A 22793-nucleotide genomic window follows, 5' to 3' on the forward strand; every position below is an offset into this window, starting at 1 on the left:
TACAAAAATTAACCTAAAATGGATTAAATACTTAAATGTAAGACCTGAAACTATAAGGAAACAGGAATAAAGCTCTTTGACATGGGTCTTGGTAATGAGTTTTTGGCTATGACACCTAAAGCACAAGTAACAAAATGGAAAATAAGCAAGTGGGACTACATCAAACTAAAAAAAAGCTTCTGCACAAGAAACCATAAAAGTGAAAAAACAACCTATATAATGGGAAAAATATTTGCAAATAGCAGATCTGATAAGGAGTTAATATCCAAAACACATAAAGAACTCATACAACTCAATAGCAAAAAGCCCAAATAATCCAATTAAAAAATGGGCAAAGGACCTGAAGAGACATTTCTCCAAAGAAAACACACAAAAGGCTAACAGATACATGAAAAAATGCTGAACATCACTGGTTATTAGGGAAATGCAAACGAAAAGCACAATGAGATAACACCTCATGCCTATTAGAATGGCCATCAAAAAGACAAGGGATAACAAGTGCTGGTGAGGATGTGGAGTAAAGGAGACCGCTGTGCAACGTTGGTGGGACTGGAAACAGTATGGAGGTTCCTGAAAAATTAAAAATTAAAGTACCACATGATCCAGCAATTCTACTTCTGAGAATGTATCTGAAGAAATGGAAACACTATGTCCCATGTTCATAGCAGCATAATCCCCTCCCATGTTCATAGCAGCATGTTCAAGATATGGAAACAATGTAAGTGTCCACTGATGGATGAATGAATAAAGAAACTGTAGTATGTGTGTGTGTGTGTGTGTGTATATATATATATATATATATATATATATATATGTATGTATATGTATACATATATATACAAATACATACAATACACATATGTATGTATATATATGTGTATATATATATACACACACAATGAAATATTACTGAGCCATAAAAAATGGGAAATCCTACCATTTGCAACAACATGATGGAACTTGAGGGCATTATGCTAAGTGAAATAAGTCAGACAGAGAAAGACAAACACTGTATGATCTCACTTATATGTGGAACTAAAAACAAAACAAACTCATAGAAAAACATATCAAACTTGAGGTTTACCAGAGGCAGAGAGTGGGGAAAGGGGAAACTGGATGAAGGTGGTGGAAAGGTACAAACTTCTAGATACAAGATAAATAAGTACTAGGGATATAACGTACAACATGATGACTAGAGTTAACACTGCTGTATGATATACAGGAAAGTTGTTGAAAGACTAAATCCTATGAGTTCTCATCACAATTTTCCTTTTTTCTCGTCTTTTTTATTGTTTCTTTATGAGAAGATGAATGCTAGCTGAATCTATTGTGCTAATCATTTCACAATATAAGTAAATCAACTATCATGCTGTATGTCATAAAGTTATACAGTGATATAAGTCAATTATTTCTCAGTAAAACTGGGGAAAATGAGCTAGTGATGAAAGGGAAAACTACAGATAAAAAAATTTAAGAGAACCCAGCTATTCCTTTCTTGGTATATATCCAGAGGACACCAAAACATTAATTCAAAAAATATATACACCTCTCTGTTCACTGCAGTATGATTTACAATAGCTAAGATATAGAAACAACCTAACTGTCCACTGATGGATGAATGAATAAAGAAATTGCGGGAGGACGAGGGGAAGATGGCAGAAGAGTAAGACACGGAGATCACCTTCTTCCCCACAGATACACCAGAAATATATCTACACGTGGAACAACTCCTACAGAACACCTACTGAATGCTGGCAGAAGACCTCAGACCTCCCAAAAGGCAAGAAACTCCCCACGTACCTGGGTAGGGCAAAAGAAAAAAAGAAAAAACAGAGACAAAAGAATAGGGATGGGACCTGCACCAATGGGAGGGAGCTGTGAAGGAGGAAAGATTTCCACACACTAGGAAGCCCCTTCGCGGGTGGAGACTGCGGGTGGTGGCGGGGAGAGCGCAGCAACAGGGGTGTGGAGGGCAAAGCGGACAGATTCCTGCACAGAGGATCGGTGCTGACTGGCACTCACCAGCCTGAGAGGCTTGTCTGCTCACCCGCAGGAGCGGGCGGGGCTGCGAGCTGAGGCTCGGGCTTCGGTCAGAGCGCAGCGAGAGGACTGGGGTTGGCAGCGTGAACACAGCCTGCAGGGGGTTAGTGCACCACGGCTAGATGGGAGGGAGTCCGGGGAAAAGTCTGGACCTGCCGAAGAGGCAAGAGACTTTTTCTTCCCTCTTTGTTTCCTGGTGCGCGAGGAGAGGGGATTAAGAGTGCTGCTCAAAGGAGCTCCAGAGATGGGCGCGAGCCGCGGCTAAAAGCACGGACCCCAGAGACGGGCAGGAGACGCTAAGACTGCTGCTGCCGCCACCAAGAAGCCTGTGCGCGAGCACAGGTCACTATCCACACCTCCCTTCCGGGGAGCCTGTGCAGCCCGCCACTGCCAGGTTCCTGGGATCCAGGGACAACTTCCCCGGGAGAACGCACGTCGCGCCTCAGGCTGGTGCAACGTCATGCCGGCCTCTGCTGCGGCAGGCTCGCCCCGCACTCCATGCCCCTCCCTCTCCCCGGCCTGAGTGAGCCAGAGCCCCCGAATCAGCGGCTCCTTTAACCCCATCCTGTCAGATCGAAAAACAGACGCCCTCCGGCGACCTACACGCAGAGGCGGGGCCAAATCTAAAGCTGAGCCCCTGGGAGCTGTGAGAACAAAGAAGAGAAAGGGAAATCTCTCCCGGCAGCCTCAGGAGCAGCGGATTAAAGCTGCACAATCAACGTGATGTACCCTGCATCTGTGGAATACCTGAATAGACAACGGATCATCCCAAATTAAGGAGGTGGCCTTTGAGAGCAAGATTTATGATTTTTTCCCCTTTTCCTCTTTTTGTGAGTGTGTATGTGTAGGCTTCTGTGTGAGATTTTGTCTGCATAGCTTTGCTTCCACCATTTGTCCCAGGGTTCTATCCGTCCATTTTTATTTTTTTCTTAATAATTATTTTTTATTTTAACAACTTTATTTTACTTTATCTTTTCTTCCTTCCTTCCTTCCTTCCTTCCTTCCTTCCTTCCTTCCTTCCTACTTCTACTAATTCTTTCTCTCTACTTTTTCTCCCTTTTATTCTGAGCCGTGTGGATGAAAGGCTCTTGGTGCTGCAGCCAGGAGTCAGTGCTGTGCCTCTGAGGTGGGAGAGCCAACTTCAGGACACTGGTCAACAAGAGACCGCCCAGCTCCACATAATATCAAATGGCGAAAATCTCCCAGAGACCTCTATCTCAACGCCAGCTCCCAGCTTCACTCAACGCCCAGCAAGCTACAGTGCTGGACACCCTGTACCAAACAACTAGCAAAACAGGAACACAACCCCACCCATTAGCAGAGAGGCTGCCTAAAATCATAATAAGTCCACAGACACCCCAAAACACAGCACCAGACGTGGACCTGCCCACCAGAGAGACAAGATTCAGTCTCATCCACCAGAACAGAGGCACTAGTCCCCTCCACCAGGAAGCCTACACAACCCACTGAACCAGCCTTAGCCACTGGGGACAGACACCAAGAACAACGGGAACTACAAACCTGCATCCTGCAAAAAGGAGACCCCAAACACAGTAAGGTAAGCAAAATGAGAAGACAGAAAAACACACAGCAGATGAAGGAGCAAGATAAAAACCCACCAGACCAAACAAATGAAGAGGAAATAGGCAGTCTACCTGAAAAAGAATTCAGAATAATGACAGTAAAGATGATCCGAAATCTTGGAAATAGAATAGACAAAATGCAAGAAACATTTAACAAGGACCTAGAAGAACTAAAGATGAAATAAACAATGATGAACACCACAGCAAATGAAATGAAAAATACTCTACATGGGATCAATAGCAGAATAACTGAGGCAGAAGAACGGATAAGTGACCTGGAAGATAAAATAGTGGAAATAACTACTGCAGAGCAGAATAAAGAAAAAAGAACGAAAAGAACTGAGGACAGTCTCAGAGACCTCTGGGACAACATTAAACGCATCAACATTCGAATTATAGGGGTTCCAGAAGAAGAAGAGAAAAAGAAAGGGACTGAGAAAATATTTGACGAGATTATAGTTGAAAACTTCCCTAATATGGGAAAGGAAATAGTTAATCAAGTCCAGGAAGCACAGAGAGTCCCATACAGGATAAATCCAAGGAGAAATACGCCGAGACACATATTAATCAAACTGTCAAAAATTAAATACAAAGAAAGCATATTAAAAGCAGCAAGGGAAAACCAACAAATAACACACAAGGGAATCCCCATAAGGTTAAGAGCTGATCTTTCAGCAGAAACTCTGCAAGCCAGAAGGGACTGCCAGGACATATTTAAAGTGATGAAGGAGAAAAACCTGCAACCAAGATTACTCTACCCAGCAAGGATCTCATTCAGATTTGATGGAGAAATTAAAACCTTTATAGACAAGCAAAAGCTGAGAGAGTTCAACACCACCAAACCAGCTTTACAACAAATGCTAAAGGAACTTCTCTAGGCAAGAAACACAAGAGAAGGAAAAGACCTACAATAACGGACCCAAAACAATTTAGAAAATGGGAATAGGAACATACGTATCGATAATTACCTTAAATGTAAATGGACTAAATCCTCCCACCAAAAGACACAGATTGGCTGAACAGATACAAAAACAAGACCCATATATATGCTGTCTACAAGAGACTCACTTCAGACCTAGAGACACATACAGACTGAAAGTAAGGGGATGGAAAAAGATATTTCATGCAAATGGAAACCAAAAGAAAGCTGGAGTAGCAATTCTCGTATCAGACAAAAGAGACTTTAAAATAAAGACTATTAGAAGAGACAAAGAAGGACACTACAGAATGATCAAGGGATCGATCCAAGAAGAAGATATAACAATCGTAAATATTTATGCACCCAACATAGGAGCACCTCAATACATAAGGCAAATACTAACAGCCATAAAAGGGGAAATCGACAGTAACACATTCATGCTAGGGGACTTTAACACCCCACTTTCACCAATGGACAGATCATTCAAAATGAAAATAAATAAGGGAACACAAGCTTTAATTGATACATTAAACAAGATGGACTTAATTGATATTTATAGGACACTCCATCCAAAAACAACAGAATACACATTTTTCTTAAGTGCTCATGGAACATTCTCCAGGATAGGTCATATCTTGGGTCACAAATCAAGTCTTGGTAAATTTAAGAAAACTGAAATTGTATCAAGTGTCTTTTCTGACCACAACGCTATGAGACTAGATATCAATTACAGGAAAAGATCTGTAAAAAATACAAACACATGGAGGCTAAACAATACACTACTTAATAACAAAGTGATCACTGAAGAAATCAAAGAGGAAATCAAAAAATACCTAGAAACAAATGACAATGGAGACACGACGACCCAAAACCTATGGGATGCAGCAAAAGCAGTTCTAAGAGGGAAGTTTATAGCAATACAAGCCCACATTAAGAAACAGGAAACATCTCGAATAAACGACGTAACCTTGCACCTAAAGCAATTAGAGAAAGAACAAAAAAACCCCAAAGTTAGCAGAAGGAAAGAAATCATGAAAATCAGATCAGAAATAAATGAAGAAGAAATGAAGGAAACGATACCAAAGAGCAATAAAACTAAAAGCTGGTTCTTTGAGAAGATAAACAAAATAGATAAACCACTAGCCAGACTCATCAAGAAAAAAAGGGAGAAGACTCAAATCAATTAGAAATGAAAAAGGAGAAGTAACAACTGACACTGCAGAAATACAAAAGATCATGAGAGATTACTACGAGGATCTCTCTACCAATAAAATGGACAACCTGGAAGAAATAGGCAAATTCTTAGAAATGCACAACCTGCCAAGACTGAATCAGGAAGAAACAGAAAATATGAACAGACCAATCACAAGCACTGAAATTGAAACTGTGATTAAAAATCTTCCAACACACAAAAGCCCAGGACCAGATGGCTTCACAGGCGAATTCTATCAAACATTTAGAGAAGAGCTAACACCTATCCTTCTCAAACTCTTCCAAAATATAGCAGAGGCAGGAACACTCCCAGATTCATTCTACGAGGCCACCATCACCTTGACACCAAAACCAGACAAGGATGTCACAAAGAAAGAAAACTACAGGCCAATATCACTGATGAACATAGATGCAAAAATCCTCAACAAAATACTAGCAAACAGAATCCAACAGCACATTAAAAGGATCATACACCATGATCAAGTGGGGTTTATGCCAGGAATGCAAGGATTCTTCAATATACGCAAATCAATCAATGTGATACACCATATTAACAAACTGAAGGAGAAAAACCATATGATCATCTCAAAAGATGCAGAAAAAGCTTTCGCCAAAATTCAACACCCATTTATGATACAAACCCTGCAGAAAGTAGGCATAGAGGGAACTTTCCTCAACATAATAAAGGCCATATATGACAAACCCACATCCAACATCATCCTCAATGGTGAAAACCTGAAAGCATTTCCACTAAGATCAGGAACAAGACAAGGTTGCCCACTCTCACCACTCTTACTCTACATAGTTTTGGAAGTTTTAGCCACAGCAATCAGGGAAGAAAAGGAAATAAAAGGAATCCAAATCGGAAAAGAAGTAAAGCTGTCACTGTTTGCAGATGACATGATACTATACATAGACAATCCTAAAGATGCTACCAGAAAACTACTAGAGCTAATCAATGAATTTGGTAAAGTTGCAGGATACAAAACTAATGCACAGAAATCTCTGGCATTCCTATACACTAATGATGAAAATCTGAAAGTGAAATCAAGAAAACACTCCCATTTGCCATTGCAACAAAAAGAATAAAATATCTAGGAATAAACCTACCTAAGGAGACAAAAGACCTGTATGCAGAAAATCATAAGACACTGATGAAAGAAATTAAAGATGATACAAATAGATGGAGAGATATACCATGTTCTTGGACTGGAAGAATCAACACTGTGAAAATGACTCTACTACCCAAAGCAATCTACAGATTCAATGCAATCCCTATCAAACTACCACTGGAATTTTTCACAGAACTAGAACAAAAAATTTCACAATTTGTATGGAAACACAAAAGACCCCGAATAGCCAAAGCAATCTTGAGAACGAAAAATGGAGCTGGAGGAATCAGGCTCCCTGACTGTAGACTATACTACAAAGGTAGAGTAATCAAGACAGTATGGTACTGGCACAAAAACAGAAAGACAGATCAATGGAACAGTATAGAAAGCCCAGAGATAAACCCACGCACATATGGTTACCTTATCTTTGATAAAGGAGGCAGGAATGTACAGTGGAGAAAGGACAGCCTCTTCAATAAGTGGTGCTGGGAAAACTGCACAGGTACATGTAAAAGTATGAGATTAGATCACTCCCTAACACCATACACAACAATAAGCTCAAAATGGATTAAAGACCTAAATGTAAGGCCAGAAACTATCAAACTCTTAGAGGAAAACATAGGCAGAACACTCTATGACATAAATCACAGCAAGATCCTTTCTGACCCACCTCCCAGAGAAATGGAAATAAAAACAAAAATTAACAAATGGGACCTAATGAAACTTCAAAGCTTCTGCACAGCAAAGGAAACCATAAACAAGACCAAAAGACAACCCGCAGAATAGGAGAAAATATTTGCAAATGAAGCAACTGACAAAGGATTAATCTCCAAAATTTACAAGCAGCTCATGCAGCTCAATAACAAAAAACCAAACAACCCAATCCAAAAATGGGCAGAAGACCTAAATAGACATTTCTCCAAAGAAGATATACAGACTGCCAACAAACACATGAAAGAATGCTCAACATCATTAATCATTAGGGAAATGCAAATCAAAACTACAATGAGATATCATCTCACACCAGTCAGAATGGCCATCATCAAAACATCTAGAAACAATAAATGCTGGAGAGGGTGTGGAGAAAAGGGAACACTCCTGCACTGCTGGTGGGAATGTGAATTGGTACAGCCACTATGGAGAACAGTATGGAGGTTCCTTAAAAAACTACAACTAGAACTACCATATGACCCAGCAATCCCACTACTGGGCATATACCCTGAGAAAACCATAATTCAAAAAGAGTCATGTACCACAATGTTCATTGCAGCTCTATTTACAATAGCCCGGAGATGGAAACAACCTAAGTGCCCATCAGCAGATGAATGGATAAAGAAGATGTGGCACATATATACTCCTCAGCCATAAAAAGAAACGAAATTGAGCTATATGTATTGAGGTGGATGGACCTAGAGTCTGTCATACAGAGTGAAGTAAGTCAGAAAGAGAAAGACAAATACCGTATGCTAACACATATATATGGAATTTAAGAAAAAAAAATGTCATGAAGAACCTAGAGGTAAGACAGGAATAAAGACACAGATGTACTGGAGAACGGACTTGAGGATATGGGGAGGTGGGAAGGGTGAGCTGTGGCGAAGCGAGGGAGGGGCATGGACATATATACACTACCAAACGTAAGGTAGCTAGCTAGTGGGAAGCAGCCGCATAGCACAGGGAGATCTGCTCGGTGCTTTGTGACCTCCTGGAGGGGAGGGACAGGGAGGGTGGGAGGGAGGGAGATGCAAGAGGGAAGAGATATGGGAACATATGTATAACTGATTCACTTTGTTATAAAGCAGAAACTAACACACCATTGTAAAGCAATTATACCCCAATAAAGATGTTAAAAAAAAAAAGAAATTGCAGTATATATAATCGAATACTACTCAGCTGTAAAAAGAATGAAAGCCTGCCAGTTGTGACAATGTGGATGGGCCTTGAAGGTATTATTCTAAGTGAAATAAGTCAGAAGGAGAAAGACAGATCCTGAATGATTTCACCCATACGTGGAATCTAAAAAACAAATGAACAAACAAAATAAAACAAAAACAAACTCAGCGATACAGAGAGTAGATTAGTGGTTACCAGAGGGAAAGGGGTTTGGAGGGTGGGCAAAATGGGTGAAGGGGGTCAGCTGTATGGTGATGGGTACTAACTACAGCTGTGGTGGTGATTACTTCGTAGTGTATACAGATGTCGAATTATAATGCTGTAAACCTGAAACCTGTATAATAAGAAAAAATTTGTTGCAAAAGGTAGATCTTACTTGGATTCTGATTCAAACAAATAAAGTACTACTTTATTTTATGCTACTCATGAGGCAACTGAAATATTGAACAATGACTGGCTGGCTATTCGATATTAAGAACTTATTGTGTTTCTTTGTCGTGATATTGTTGTTATGCTTTTAAAGTGTTTTTTAAGGATACACTCTGATATACTACAGATGAAATGATCTGATGTTTGGGACTTGCTTCAGAAAAATATGGGAGGCGGAGGAGTGGATGAAGGTAAGGAGGAAACAAGATGTGTTGATAATGGTAGGAGCTGGAGTCCATGCGGTACATTATGATATGCAGTCTTCTTTTTGATGTCGGCTATCATTTTGATATTGGCTAAAGCCTGACATAATATTTATTAAATTAGCCACTGTTTATATTTAAATGCACTCGTTACTCCGATAACTTACTACTGTCTTTAAGTTATTAACTCTACCCATTGACGAAGCAGACCGCAAGGGCAATATTCTGAGCATGTGTAGCCTGCTAGGGCTGTGACTTTAGGCAACTTGCTTACCCTCTCCCTCAGGTCCCATCTGCTCAATGGGGATTATGAGAGGGTCTACTTGATAGGGTTATTGATTAATAACCCTAATAATAATTAATTAGGGTTATTAATCCAAGACAAAGGATTAAGCACAATGCTCTGCGGCAAGGGAGTGTCTGATGAACACTGGCTGTCAATTACAGTGAAAATTTCTGAGTTTGCTGGTTTCTTATTTTGGTAACTTATTGCCGTTCTTGAAAACCACAAGCCTACTGGTGAAGAAAATACAGGATTCTGGATTTTAATGAATCCCAGACAGCTTTCTACAAGGAAGAAAATACACTGGGTAGGTTGACATGAATCCACAGCTCACAACTCTTCAAAGACCGATAACGATACGACCCTTCTCTTATGTTGGTCTTTCCCAAGTGGGAAATCACGTGATCCCCTCAGAGGCAAAGCCTGAAACATAGCATGTGGCTTTCAGCCCCTCTCTAGCTCCGTCTTCTGGTTCTCTGGTTCTGTGCCACCTGAGAGTGTTCTCTCTGGAACATGATCGAGCCCCTGCCCACCTCTCTCCCCATCTCAAATAGTCTCCCTGTCCACTACATTCCAGCCACACTGGCCTATGTCTGTCCTTCAAAAACACCTCCCTCTTCTCTTTTTCTGCCAGGAAAAGAATGCTCTTTTCCTGATTTTCACACGGCTCCTTTTCGTTCAAGCCTCTGTTTAAACATCATCTGCTGAGGAACCCTCCCTGAACGCCCACCCACCGTTGCCCCTTTTCCCCAGTATACAACACATTTTTATTTTCATATTAGCACCTAACGCTGCTTGATATTTTCTTGTCCAGGCTGTGTTTATTATTTCGATCCCTCAGTAGAATAGGAAGTGCACGGAAGAGGACGCTTGTCTGCTTATGGACCACTGCCTCCCTAGCTACTAGAATAGTTCTTGGCACATACTAGGAACTCAATAAATACAGGTTGATTTAATGCATGCCTAAATCCAAGAATCAATAAACTGAAACATACCAACAGCGTCAGAGAGTCCGTAGACCCTTTGGCCATAGGCATCCGTCTTATCCCAGATGAAGGTGTAGGCCAGGTTGGGAGAGGCCTGGAATGACTTCTGGAAGAGGTGCCCCTCTACAGCTACCATCAGATGAACCTTGATGAGGTTCAGGGGCACCGTGGACTGGGTCATGGTGATCTTCAGCAGCGACTTGTAGCCTGCGGTCCTGGAGCTCAGGTAGCGAAGCTTCACGTTGGAACCAGGGAGCTCAATTTCTTCATGAAGAACCTGGGGAGGAAACGCAAGCTAGATACACTGCATCAAAGGCACCCCGGCAGCTGGACTGCTTGCAACCCAAGGCTACCTGTCTGCTACCACCCCCACGCCTTACGGGGCAGTGCAAGAACCACGTTCCATGGCTGAGAAGAGAAAAAAACCCCCCGACAGCCAAAACTTTATCCTGCACTACGGAGCAAAGTGGCTGAGGTTATGATTTTTGGATTAATAATTATTCTTGGTCACTGTTGTGTTTCTTTTTAAAACCACACTGTTGGCAAAAGATGTAAATAAGAACAGCAGGCTTTATTGCTAGTTGCATGCAAGGAGGCCACAAGAGGCTGTAATTATATGAACCTGCAACTTCCACCGACAATTGCTATAAAGCAACAGGGAGGCAATAATGTAATATGCCCTCTGTCGTAACACTGATGTAGATCATTAAAGCGCCTCTTATCACGTATCTCTGTGACTAACAGGAATAAAAAGCAATTTGCAGGTGCGTTGCACATATGTGTATTGTTTTTATTCTATTAAAAGCTCCAGTGACTGCTAAAGTCTGGAAACATCCGGAATGTCCAGGAGAGATTCAGTTTTCTCTCCAGTGACTACAAATTCTACTGCGTTCTTACTTTTTGCCCCTCCCCTTAATATTAGTTTCTGGCTTATCCAGGCAGAGAGAGATGGTGGGAGGAAGTCAGCCAGCCAGTTTGGGGCAGGGCAGTACTGAGAGTCCCACCCTGGTACCCGGTGCTCCTACCTGGGTCTCAGGCACGATGGGATTCTGCCCAGGGGCAGCGCTGAAGAAGGTGGACAGCGGGGAGGAGATGATGATTGGATCCGGCCGGACAAAGCCACTGAGGTCGCAGCTGGGGATGGAGTTCTCCTCTGTCTTCATCACCAGAGTGTCCATGGCGTAAAAGCTATTCCACGGCAGCCACACGGTACGCTCCTGGCTCATGAACGGGGCTCGCTCAAAGTGCAGGGTCAAGGAGGCGCCGCCATTGGCGATCAGGTCAAACCTGGAGAGGGGGTAAGTGAGCTCACTGAGAGGGGTGAACTCACCTGCAGACCAGGTAGGTGCTCTGACCTCCAGGCTTAAAGTAGTGGGAGGGGCAGAGCAGGCAGGAGAAGAACGTGGGCTTCGTGGGAACCCAAACTCTACCACTTACTAGTTGTGTGACTGTGGGCAAGTTGCTAACCCTCTCTCAGTCCCCGTTTTTTCATCTGTGAAATGGAAATAATTGTACCAATGTCCCGGTGTGGCTGAGAGGATGAAATTTGGTGATGAATTCAAAGTAGGGGTCAGCCGACTCGGCCCATGAGCTAAAGCCGGCCCACGACCTGTTTTGGTAAAAAGTTTTATTGGAATCCCGGCCACGCCCATTAATTGGCTTATCCTCTCCAGCTGTTTCTGACCTACAGTGGAAGAGCCTGGTAGTTTTAACAGGAAGCATATGGCATCAAAGCCTAAAATAGATACTACCTGGCCCTTTACAGAAAATGTATGTCCCCCTCCTCCCCCCTGCCCAGGTGTAAAGCATTTAGCATCGTGCTAGGCTAAGAGGAGTCTTCACTACATCGTGGAGTTACAATGATTCGATTCTAGGACACAGGGAGGGGCTCATGAAAGCTTTCTTTTCATCGACCTGTACTGTTTCTGTTGGTTTCACAGAACCTTAACGTTTTTTGAGATACAATTGACATATAATATTGTATTAGTTTCAGGTGTACAACATAATTCAACATTTGTATATATTGTGAGATGATCACCACCATAAATCCGTTCATCACCACACCTAGTTACAATTTTTTTTCCTTGTGCTAAAAACTTTTACGCTGTCTCAGCAACTTTCAAATATACAGTGTGGTAATAGTAACTACAGTCACCATGTTATACATACATCCCAGGACTTGTTTATCACTAGAAGTGTGGACTTTTTAACCCCCTTCATCCATTTTGCCTTGTTTCTGATACTTTTTTCCAAAACACAAATTTACTTGGCACTTGGATGAAATGGTTCTTACTATTTCTGATATTTTTGACAATCGTTCTTAAACTATATTCCTGTTTTCCTCCAGAGCTGGATGGAAGTACGTTACTAGTGAAGTAAAATAAAGGTAGTTCTTCCCCAATTAATGGAAAAGAACGTTAATGGAGAGAAGTCTCTCGATTTTGTGCTTTACTCCTCCGCCGGGATCTCAACTCTTTGAGGGCAGTGGTACTCCCTTGTATACACTTCAGAATCCCCAGCAACTAGCAGAGTTCCTGGATCACAGTAAAAACTCAGTGAAAATATACGGACTCACTGGCTTCACTGAATTTTGGTAACACTTTTAGTGTTTTTCAATAGACGTAAAATGAGTGAACATGGAACATATGAATAGTAAGGTAAATATCATGGTGGAAGAGTTTATTCTATTAGTTTGTTTATATTTTATTTTGGGACACGCACGCTGCTGGGGACGCTTTTTCTTTTTAAATTTATTTATTTTTGGCTGCATTGTGTCTTCGTTGCTGCACGTGGGCTTTCTCTAGTTGCGGCCAGCGGGGGCTACTCTTGGTTGTAGCCCGCGGGCTTCTCATTGTGGTGGCTTCTCTTTGTTGTGGAGCACGGGCTCTAGGCACAAGGGCTTCAGTAGTTGTGGTGCACGGGGTCAGTTGCTCTGCGGCATGTGGGATCTTCCCAGACCGGGGCTCAAACCCGTGTCCCCTGCATGGGCAGGCAGATTCTTAACCACTGCACCACCAGGGATGCCCGGGGATGGTTTTGTAGAGGGTACAGGAGAGTCAAATGTTTTGAAGTGAAATTGTTCCTCGTTGGGATGATAGCATCAAACCACCCATGTCTGTGGCACACACCACCACACAACAGATTGTGGGATTCCTCGGAGCATTTCCAAACACATCCTGTGACCTCCGGGGCTTTGCTACCTGGACAAGCTGAAGAATCACTGATCCATGAGGTTGGATAGATGAACTGGGAAGTGGATTTAGGCGATAATTAGTCAGGAAGCAGCTGAGGGGGATCGGGCAGCATAAGGTGGTGAGGAACCTCAGACCGAGGACTCAGAAATGTCCTCTGGTGTCGTCACAGGACTTACAGCGCAAGAACACTGGCTTCTGAGAATGAACAAGCACCGAGGCAGCTCGGCATGGTACACCTTCACAGTCCTAGTGCTTTCAGCTAATTAGGATTGCCTGCGCCTGGTGAATACCGAGACTATTTGGTTTCACGGGTGAAAATAGGAGGGCAGGGCTACTGTGGGCTGGTGATTTTTGAAACTACCCGCAAGGCTACCTTAGGACATTAGAAAAAAAGACCAGATTCTTCACCAGAGAAAGGCAAGATTCACAGCACATGATACGTTCATGATTTTCCAGGTTCCAGTTTTATAGAAAAAGTGTTGCATCAGATTTGCATCCACCGTCTCCTCTTTCATTTGGAATAGAATACAATAGCGTGTCTGTGTGTGTTTTAAGGCTAGGGTGGGTGAGTTGTTTTCCCCTTCCCACAGATTTCGTTTCTTCTTTTTATCTTTTTCTTTAAATTTCAAGTCCATGCCCAACGGATTAAGGAAACGACAGCTTTCATCTTGGTGGAGGCTGCATGGGTGCGGGTTTTCAATCAGAGGATAATAGGGAAAGGTTGCCTCCTTCACACCGCAGGGTGACAGCTAAATGTATCTAATTAGGCTTCTCTGATTACATCCCACCCCCTCAAAACAGGAGCAAAAATAACACAACTCCTAAAGCCACAGATGAAAGCAGAAGGGGTTCACCACAGGACACTGTGGCATGTGGCTCCTCGTCACCCCGCACTGCCTTTGATTTAAAATAAAATAGGAGTGAGGTTCCAAGAGCTACTCTCCCTTCCTTCTGGCCTCCGCCACACACACACACACACACACACACACACACACACACACACACTCTCTCTCTCTCTCCCTCTCTCTCTCTCTCTCTCTCTCTCTCTCTCTCTCTCTCTCTCTCTCTCTCTCTCTCTCTCTCTCTCTCTCTCTCTCTCTCTCTCTCTCACGGAAAAGCATTTACCTGCCATGGAAAAAGCATTGCTGTGGGCAGCCCTGGAGAGGTTGGCCATTCTAGTTATTTTCCATTTCTGAGACCATACTAAAATATATATATATATATATATATAGGGGGGATTCTCCCTAGAGATCTGGCCTGGTGGGTCTCCCCCCGGTCCACAAGGGAGAGGCACGTGGTTCCAAGCCAACAGCACCATCTGTCTCTTTGCAGCCTCAGTCCTAAGTAAGTGGGGCCCCATAAAGCTACTTACGTGCCATCTTGGCGGGTAATGGTGTAGCCGTATTTTGGATACTTGACAAAAGACACGTTCACACCAATCAGGGGAGTTCCATCTGTAGTTACTACTTGGCCTCGGATGAGAGAAACCAAGCTGAGAGAAAGAGAAACACAAGCTTTTGAGCCCCAGGCAGGAGAACAAGGGGACAAGGGAGCGTCGTAGAGTTCCCCTTCCCCATTGCCCACCCCCCCCCCCCATCCTCCTCTGGTCCCTAAGGCAAGGACGAGACCTTTAAACATGAACTTCTGGCTTCACACAATCACATCTCCATGAGAGATGTGGGCCAGAGGGATGTCTCAAGGCTGGCGTTCCCCGAGCAACAGTCTGGGGTGAAATCCACGGGCAGCATCTTCAGTCATTCTGCTGGGCAATGGGGTCCCCTGCGCACACTCCCTCGGCCCTCAGCCTCACTCTGTGTCTTGACATCACTTGCCTTTTGCTTGGCCCGAGCTTCAGGCTGCCCCTCATCACTCATGTTTGTGCCTTAGCCTGGCACGGAGAGTATTATCCTCGGGTGAGAGCTTCCCCATCTGCCTACTCATTTCCTTTCTTGGCCGTGGAGGAAGGCACTGTTACTCTTCTCCTCCAGGCTGGGATGACAGAGGGAGTGGGGGGTTGGGTGGTGGGAGCACACAAAGGTTTTCTATGAGGCTGGGACATATACACACATTATTTTTTCTGTTGCCCTTTAAGAGCAAAATTTCTCACAATCCGTGCCATCCTGAGGAAAAGAGAACATTAGAGATTTTTTTTTTTTTTTTTTTTTTTCTGGTAGAAGTATCTTGGATTCTGGATTCCATGTAACTATGTATTTCTCTTCCATCAAATTCCTGCTACCAGGATTTGGGGCAGGGGAGCGGGGAGGTGGTATATACCTCTCAACTTTTTGCCACCATGAGAGAAAGCCCCCCCCTCTCCAGATCACAGTAATTAGAACTTTCCCAAAGATGCCAGCATTCAACCAGCTCCTTCTGGGAAATCCCATAAAGCAACAGAGATGCCACAATAGTCTCCTCGAAATCCACGCAGAGAGAATGCACACGCCTCCCTTCACCTGAATTCTCCTGACTTCATAGAGAAATGGGCTCATGAGGAGTTCCATTTTTGTACTAAGTTTCCAGCCTACCAGGCAGGTTTGCAGCTGTACTGTTGGCCTTCAAGCCACTGGGCAATTTGGAGAAGGCAGAGAGGTTCTCAGGCGTCCAGATTCTTGGACACACTCCCACTTTCTGGACCAGGTAATCAAGCTGACCCGTTCTTTGCCAGAATCTTGTCCAAGTCTGCTCGATTTTTGGAACGCACTTATTTCTGCACTCCCAGGTGAACCCAAAACTGGAGGGATGCTCTCCTCCAAGCGCCTCTCTTTTTTATTAGCAATCCCCCCAACTGTTCAACTCCGACCCCTTGGTGATCTCAGGAGGGTTTAGACTGTTCCACTGACAGCTCTAATTGTCTGCTACTGGCTGCCTATCAAATGAATTCCATTTTTAGCTGGTTCCAACCACAATGCTATACAGTCTTTTGAAAATGGAAAACTAATTTATGAAAATAATTCTTTCGTTCAATTCCATTTCCTTATCTTAGCTCAGACTAAGATTTCTTTCAGGCCTTCCTAGACACTGTTTTAAAATCAGTGATGTGTGTTGATGACCACAAGGTGCAAGCTGCTTGTGATGAGAAAACAAAATTGGGAATACATCCCACAGTGGAGTATTTTTTCCCCTCCACTTTTTTATACAACTGTTATTTCTTTCAAATCATTCCTGTAGCATAAGACTTTGCAGAGTGCCATGGGAATAAGGGGAGCTGGGTTGCCTGTGATTTCTACCCTCAGTTTTCCTAATTCTTCACTGCTGCTGGCTTCCTATCGTCTCTAGGCAGTCAATTCGCAGAAAAGATTCAGCTAAGACATGCTATCAGTTCGTTTCTATTTATGATTATTGGTGTGTAACAATTATCACATTATCTAGATAGTGAGATCTGCTCTATAAATTATAGTGGTGGAGTCCAGGCATTTTAGTTATTTTTGTATGCCATTATCTAGGGGAAACGCCTTCTTAGCAGTCTTGAATTCAGCTCTTCTTTACTCCTAGCTTTGTCTTTCATTATTTGTCAGAGGATAATGCACTGAAATTCACATGCTTGGTGAACTTCAACCTATGTCTTGGAGTAACATTTTGCATTTCTGAATTATGGATCCAAGCCGACATGCTGGAGCGTGGAGCTTTCTCTAAAGCAAGCTTCTTTTGCCCAGATCTCTGGGGCTGGTATAGTCTACCAAATATTCCGGAGCCCCTGCCTGCTCCCTACATCTTGCCTCTAACTCAGGGTGCCTTCTGGGAGTGGTAACTACTGGTGAGGAGGAGAAGACTGATTTTCAAGGCACAAGTGAAGAAAGAATATGAAGAGGAGATGAGGAAATTACTGGATTTAGGGTAGAAATAATAAAATGTTAATAGGAAGCCGACTGAAACAGAGCACGAGCCTTTGAAAGATGCCCTTACAGTCTAAGCAAACTGTACGCAGACCTCACCGAAATGCGCATGGACTAGTGCAAGGGCCTGTCATGAGTCTCTGGCAATGGGAATTATGTTCATAATTAAAAAGAAACATACCTACACAATCCCCGTCCCAGAACCGGGATTTAATAAGCAGAGAAAATATATTTTTGTTCCGAGATCTGTGGTTTATTTTTTTGAGGGTTACTCATATTAAAATAATATTACTGTGTGTAGTATAATCTGTACGTATTGATTTAATTTTAACAATCAAGAAAATAAAGTTTGAGGTTAAATAACTTGCCTAACATGACACAGCTAGAGGGTGTTGCGGGGGTGGGGGTGGCTGAAATAGACAAGGGCTGAGATTATTTTTTTCTTTTCTATTTTATTTTTAGTAAAACCAGAACAGGCAGAGGCTAAAGTTGCTGGCCCACGGTGACCTCATTAAGAACCCTCATAGTCAAAGAGCTGCCGGGAATTGGGGCTGCACAGCTTCCCAGAGAGTTCTAAGGGGCTGTAGAATTAATTGGCTGTACCATTACCCACCACTTCCCCGTCCCACCCTCGCCAGGCTCTCCCAGGGAGGAGCGGAGTCTCAGTCATGGCCTGATGATGTTTCCTCCCCAAAGTCTAATGAGGGAGGCTCCAAGACAATCACTTATAAGGGTAAGGGCTCCTCTAAGAAGTAAAGTCTGGTATTTCCTTCGCCAGCGAGAAGTCTGCTTAAGCAGTGTTATTTCCCGAGTTGCTTCAGGGTCTGCCCAGACCTAAGTGAGGATGAAGAAAACTAAGAGAAAGACGGCATGAAGAGGGCTGTCAGAGGGGTAAGGGGGCAGGGACAAGTTCCTAGTTCCTAGAGGTTCCCAGTTCTTATTTCTCCATGAGAAGGGGTGCCCCCAAGAAGATCACACCCACCAGCCTCACATCTGCGGACACCAGCGTTATCTGGACCCAGTCCGACCCAGAGTGAGATCAGAGGTGTGCAGGCAGGCCTGCAGAACATCCCTGCCTCTCCTAGCCTTCCTTCCGCCCTCAGAATCAGAAACAGTGCCTAGAAGACAGAACGGGCCGGGGGGTATCTCAAAGCCAACTCTTCCCCTTGCTTTGTTCTCCAGGGGTACACGTCTAACCTGCCCTGGCGGTGGTGGGAGGGAGAGGAGAGGCCAAGCTGATTGCAAAATAAATCCAGAATTTGCCTCTAGAATACTCATAAGCCTCACATTAGCGACTGAGAGCAAATGGAAACTCAAGAGAAACCCCCATCCCACCCCTACCCCCCGCCATTTTGGAATGAGAAGGGGACACGCACCGGCACAATGTCTAGCACAAACTCGGCAATTAGCAGATGCCGCTGATGGGGTGGGTGACTGTGAGGATTACAGCCAATCTGCTTCAAGTCTCTAGCTCATCACAGGCGTTCAGTAAATTCTAGCCACTGGCATCATCTTGACTCTAAGATGCCGCAAATGCTAAGTTGTGTTATTAAGTTTAGAACTGCTTTTAGAAAATACTCTGTTGAATGAAATATTTCAGGGATGATCAAATAAGAGCCACAAGGAGAGGTATTCTAAAAGGAGATTTACTGTAACAATAATGTCATAAAATAATAGATCGTAAAAATGATCTAGAAACCAGGCAATCAACAGGTGTCTCTAAGCAGGTTCTGGGTTGCAGGTGGCCAAATCCCATAGAGGGACCAGGACTCTGCTCTGGCGCTTGACCCACAGCGAGGAAAGGGCCTTCTATGAACCAGAGCAGGGAGCTGCTCCCATGGGGTAGTTTCCAGGCCAACTAGGCCCACAGAAAAACCAGGAGCACTTCCTCCTGCTTGGACAGGAAGGGGAAGCAGCGACCTCAGCCACCTGCGGGGACAGAAGGGCGCCTACCTGCTGTTGAAGGGGTTGTCTCCAGGAATGATGTGGGTGCTGTCTTTGCCGGCCAGGAGCTTGATGCGGTCGTAGAAGGACTTCACTGCGGGTGAGTCTGTCTGGCCCTGCTTAATGATGTCCAGGGGGTCCCGGGACCCCCGGCAGAGCAGGCTGTTCTGACAGGCTGACTGCAGGCAGCAGTCAGGGTCCAGGCAGTCCACCAGGCCATCTGGAAGGGCAGAGACAGAGCCAGGGGTCAGCAGATATCATGGCACAAAGCTGCTTTGAGAGGCTAACACCTTGTCCCGAGCAGCCTCAACCCTCCCCAACGGTCTGAATTGGCAGGTTTCACACAGCAAGCCTAGGATAATTCCACTATATACTCACAGGAAGTACAAGACTGAAAGGAAATAACTGAGAATGCGGACAAATGGTTATCCCCAGGTAGTAGATTAGTGTGTTTCTCTCTTTTTCTTTCTTGTATTTTTCTGGAATTTCTACTTTTTCTGTCATGAGCAAGTATTATTTGAGTGGTTGGCAATAAAAACAAACATGGTGCTCTTCAACGACATTGCGCAAAAGAACTACCTGTTGCCAGATCTCAGGGGCCCGTGCTAATGGGTGTGCGAGTCGTCAAAACGCATGGGATTCCTTAAATCTTGCTTCAATGGAGAAACGCATTCCGTCCCTTCTCCCTCTAAGCCAGGGAGGGTACTGCTGACTAGTGGGAGAACCAGGGTGATGAGTTTGACACTTTCCAGGAAATGTGGAGAAATGGCTTTAGCTTGAGCACCCACAAACTAAGCCATTAGTTTCCCCAAGTGCTCCTGAAACTACCTTCCCCATACCTGCAGGACTCTGAACATTCTGATTTATTTGCCTAGATTCCTGCCCCTCCGCCTCTTTCCCGAGCTGATTCCTATTCATCTACCCTTCAACAAACATTTGAGTGTCATCCCTGTTCGGGAAATAAAACAGAGAACAAAGAATGATGGTGTCTGTCCTTAAGGAGCTGACAGTATAGTGGAGGAAACAGATTATGACTCATCCTTTAAGACCCAGACTGTGGCCTCCTCCAGGAAGCCTTCCTGATGTTGCCCGAGCTAGCTTAGGTATTCCCGTTCTGTGTGTCCCTGAATCAGAGATTCTCAGAGAATGGTTTTGCATCACAATCCTGTAGGGAGAATCAAGGGCCTACCCCAGAGCTCCCCAGGCACAGCTTCCAGGAGCAGGTCCTGGAGTCTGCACTTTAAACATGATTCTCAGGTGATTCTAATGCACAAGACATACTAGAGACCGCTGTTAAAGCCAACTTGCTTGTACTAGAATTAATTGTCTCCGTATGCTTGCCTTCCTGTCTGGAAAATGAGCTCTTTGAAAAGAACAGTGTCGTATTCGTTTTTATATTCATGCCTCGCTTAGTGCCAACCATGGAATCAGGCACTCAACAAATGTTTGTTGAATGAGTAAATGACTGTTTCCCATTCCTCACATGTCTGTTAGGGCTGGGGATGAGGGTGTTTAGGGCAGTGTTTGCTCCTTAGAATTCCTATTAGAATGGATTAGTTAGCCAACCCTTCTTCACTCTGCTGGGAATTGATTGAATACACAGCGTAGGAGCTTGGAGAGTAACTTGCTTGCATGTAACTCCCTGATTTGATAGCGAGGCATTTTGGGGCCATAATTAGCATCACAGAAACATGCACTCCAACCCTGGGCTGTGACTTGACAAACACTTGAACTGGAACACTGAATCAGAGGCCTGGCTGTGTGCTTTAAATTTACTACAGCGTACTTTTTTGGCATTACCCTTTACGTTTGGTTCCACTAATGAAATTGACATACTTAATTTCACCAAAGTTCCACTGTAACTTAGCAATTAATGTACAATGATTTTAATGCACTACTTTCTTTTTAGCAAACAAACAAATTAGGAGGTTGTGTGTTCCGCTCAGCTTTCAATGACTAAAACTAGCCTCTCATCTTCCACGTGGGCAAATGTTGCTCGTGTGCCTCGTAACACGTTTAGATTTACAAAGTTTTCTGGAAACGCAGACACAGGAGGGTGAGCAGGCATGCATGCCTGAAATTTAGAGACTTTCAAAGTCATGGCTCTGAGCACCTCAGCCTGATGTGCTGGTTGAATCGGGTGCCCCCCAGGGGCCCGCAAATCTCAGACCCAAGAAACGGTGCTGGAGAAGTGTATCTCAGCAGCAGAATGATGCTGAGGTACCATGTCAGACCCACGTTCAGATCATCCAGTGGCTCCCGGGGCCCTTGGCAGAATAAGAAAAAGAAAAGAATAGAAAATAAAAAAGGCAGAGTATTCTGCCTCTACCATCACCTTCCATGGAGCGCCTTCATTAGACAGAAGGAATCCACCACGGAATGCCTGCTTCAGATTTAAAAATATCCTGCTGAGACATGCTGGCAGTGCTTCATCCAGCCGCTGCAGAAACTTCTCAGGTGAGAAGAAAGCCACTGTTATTAGCTCTACAGAGTTCTTTAAGGCCACCGGCCTCGTCCCATGAGGAGTTCCATCCATCTCTGGTGGCCTTTTCCTCCTGAAGCTGGGAATGTGCCACCTCCCGCCCCCAACCCCTTTCCATACAACCAGCTTGAGGGCCTCACATCAGGGGCGAATAATGAATTATAGACAGTCTTGCCTATTAAGCACTGAACGTTGTCCTCTCCCAACCCCCTCTAGTCTGCTACTCCTTCTGTGACTGTGACTGCTTCAAAAGCATGGACCTCAAATCTCCCCACTGTTTTGTTGACCCCAGGCTTTTTATTCAAGGGCCCGTCTGGCAGGAGATGTCCTACAAACACATCAGCAATAGCAGATGGCAAATGCTAACAAAGAGGGGATAGAAAGGATAGAAATGATTTCCTCCTACATATTTACATTTACCTGCTCCAGAGATGGCGCATTTGGGGTTCTATCCATTACTAAGTGTGAGCATACGTTACGCCTGTAATGACCTCATCATGTTTCGTGATTATGGCCTGCTGCCGCCGAACACTTGCAGACAACACTGTGAACTTGAAACTGGCACTCCAATCTCCCCGTGGCCTGTCAGTCATGAGAAGCGCATCTTTATGCCAGCAAGCCCCTCGCATGGAGTCTGACCTGGCAATCTTCAGTAAATTACCCTGTCACTGACAATCTTG

At 44.0% G+C, this 22793-nt stretch overlaps 1 protein-coding gene across 3 annotated transcripts in view; it reads right to left on the reverse strand.

Moving 5' to 3' along the window:
* TENM2 (teneurin transmembrane protein 2) overlaps positions 1–22793 on the reverse strand; it is a gene marked incomplete at both ends in the record, with an annotated part of 1201679 nt that overhangs the window by 80776 nt on the left and 1098110 nt on the right. For all 3 annotated transcript variants that reach the window (XM_082835729.1, XM_082835731.1, XM_082835730.1), the window contains 4 exons: positions 10670–10937; positions 11686–11947; positions 15227–15346; positions 19641–19851. In XM_082835729.1, coding sequence (XP_082691855.1) covers positions 10670–10937; positions 11686–11947; positions 15227–15346; positions 19641–19851 — 861 coding nt within the window. The remainder of the gene's footprint in view (positions 1–10669; positions 10938–11685; positions 11948–15226; positions 15347–19640; positions 19852–22793) is intronic.

Source organism: Leucopleurus acutus, assembly GCF_964270905.1.
Source record: "Leucopleurus acutus genome assembly, chromosome: 3".
Lineage (NCBI taxonomy): Eukaryota > Metazoa > Chordata > Mammalia > Artiodactyla > Delphinidae > Leucopleurus > Leucopleurus acutus.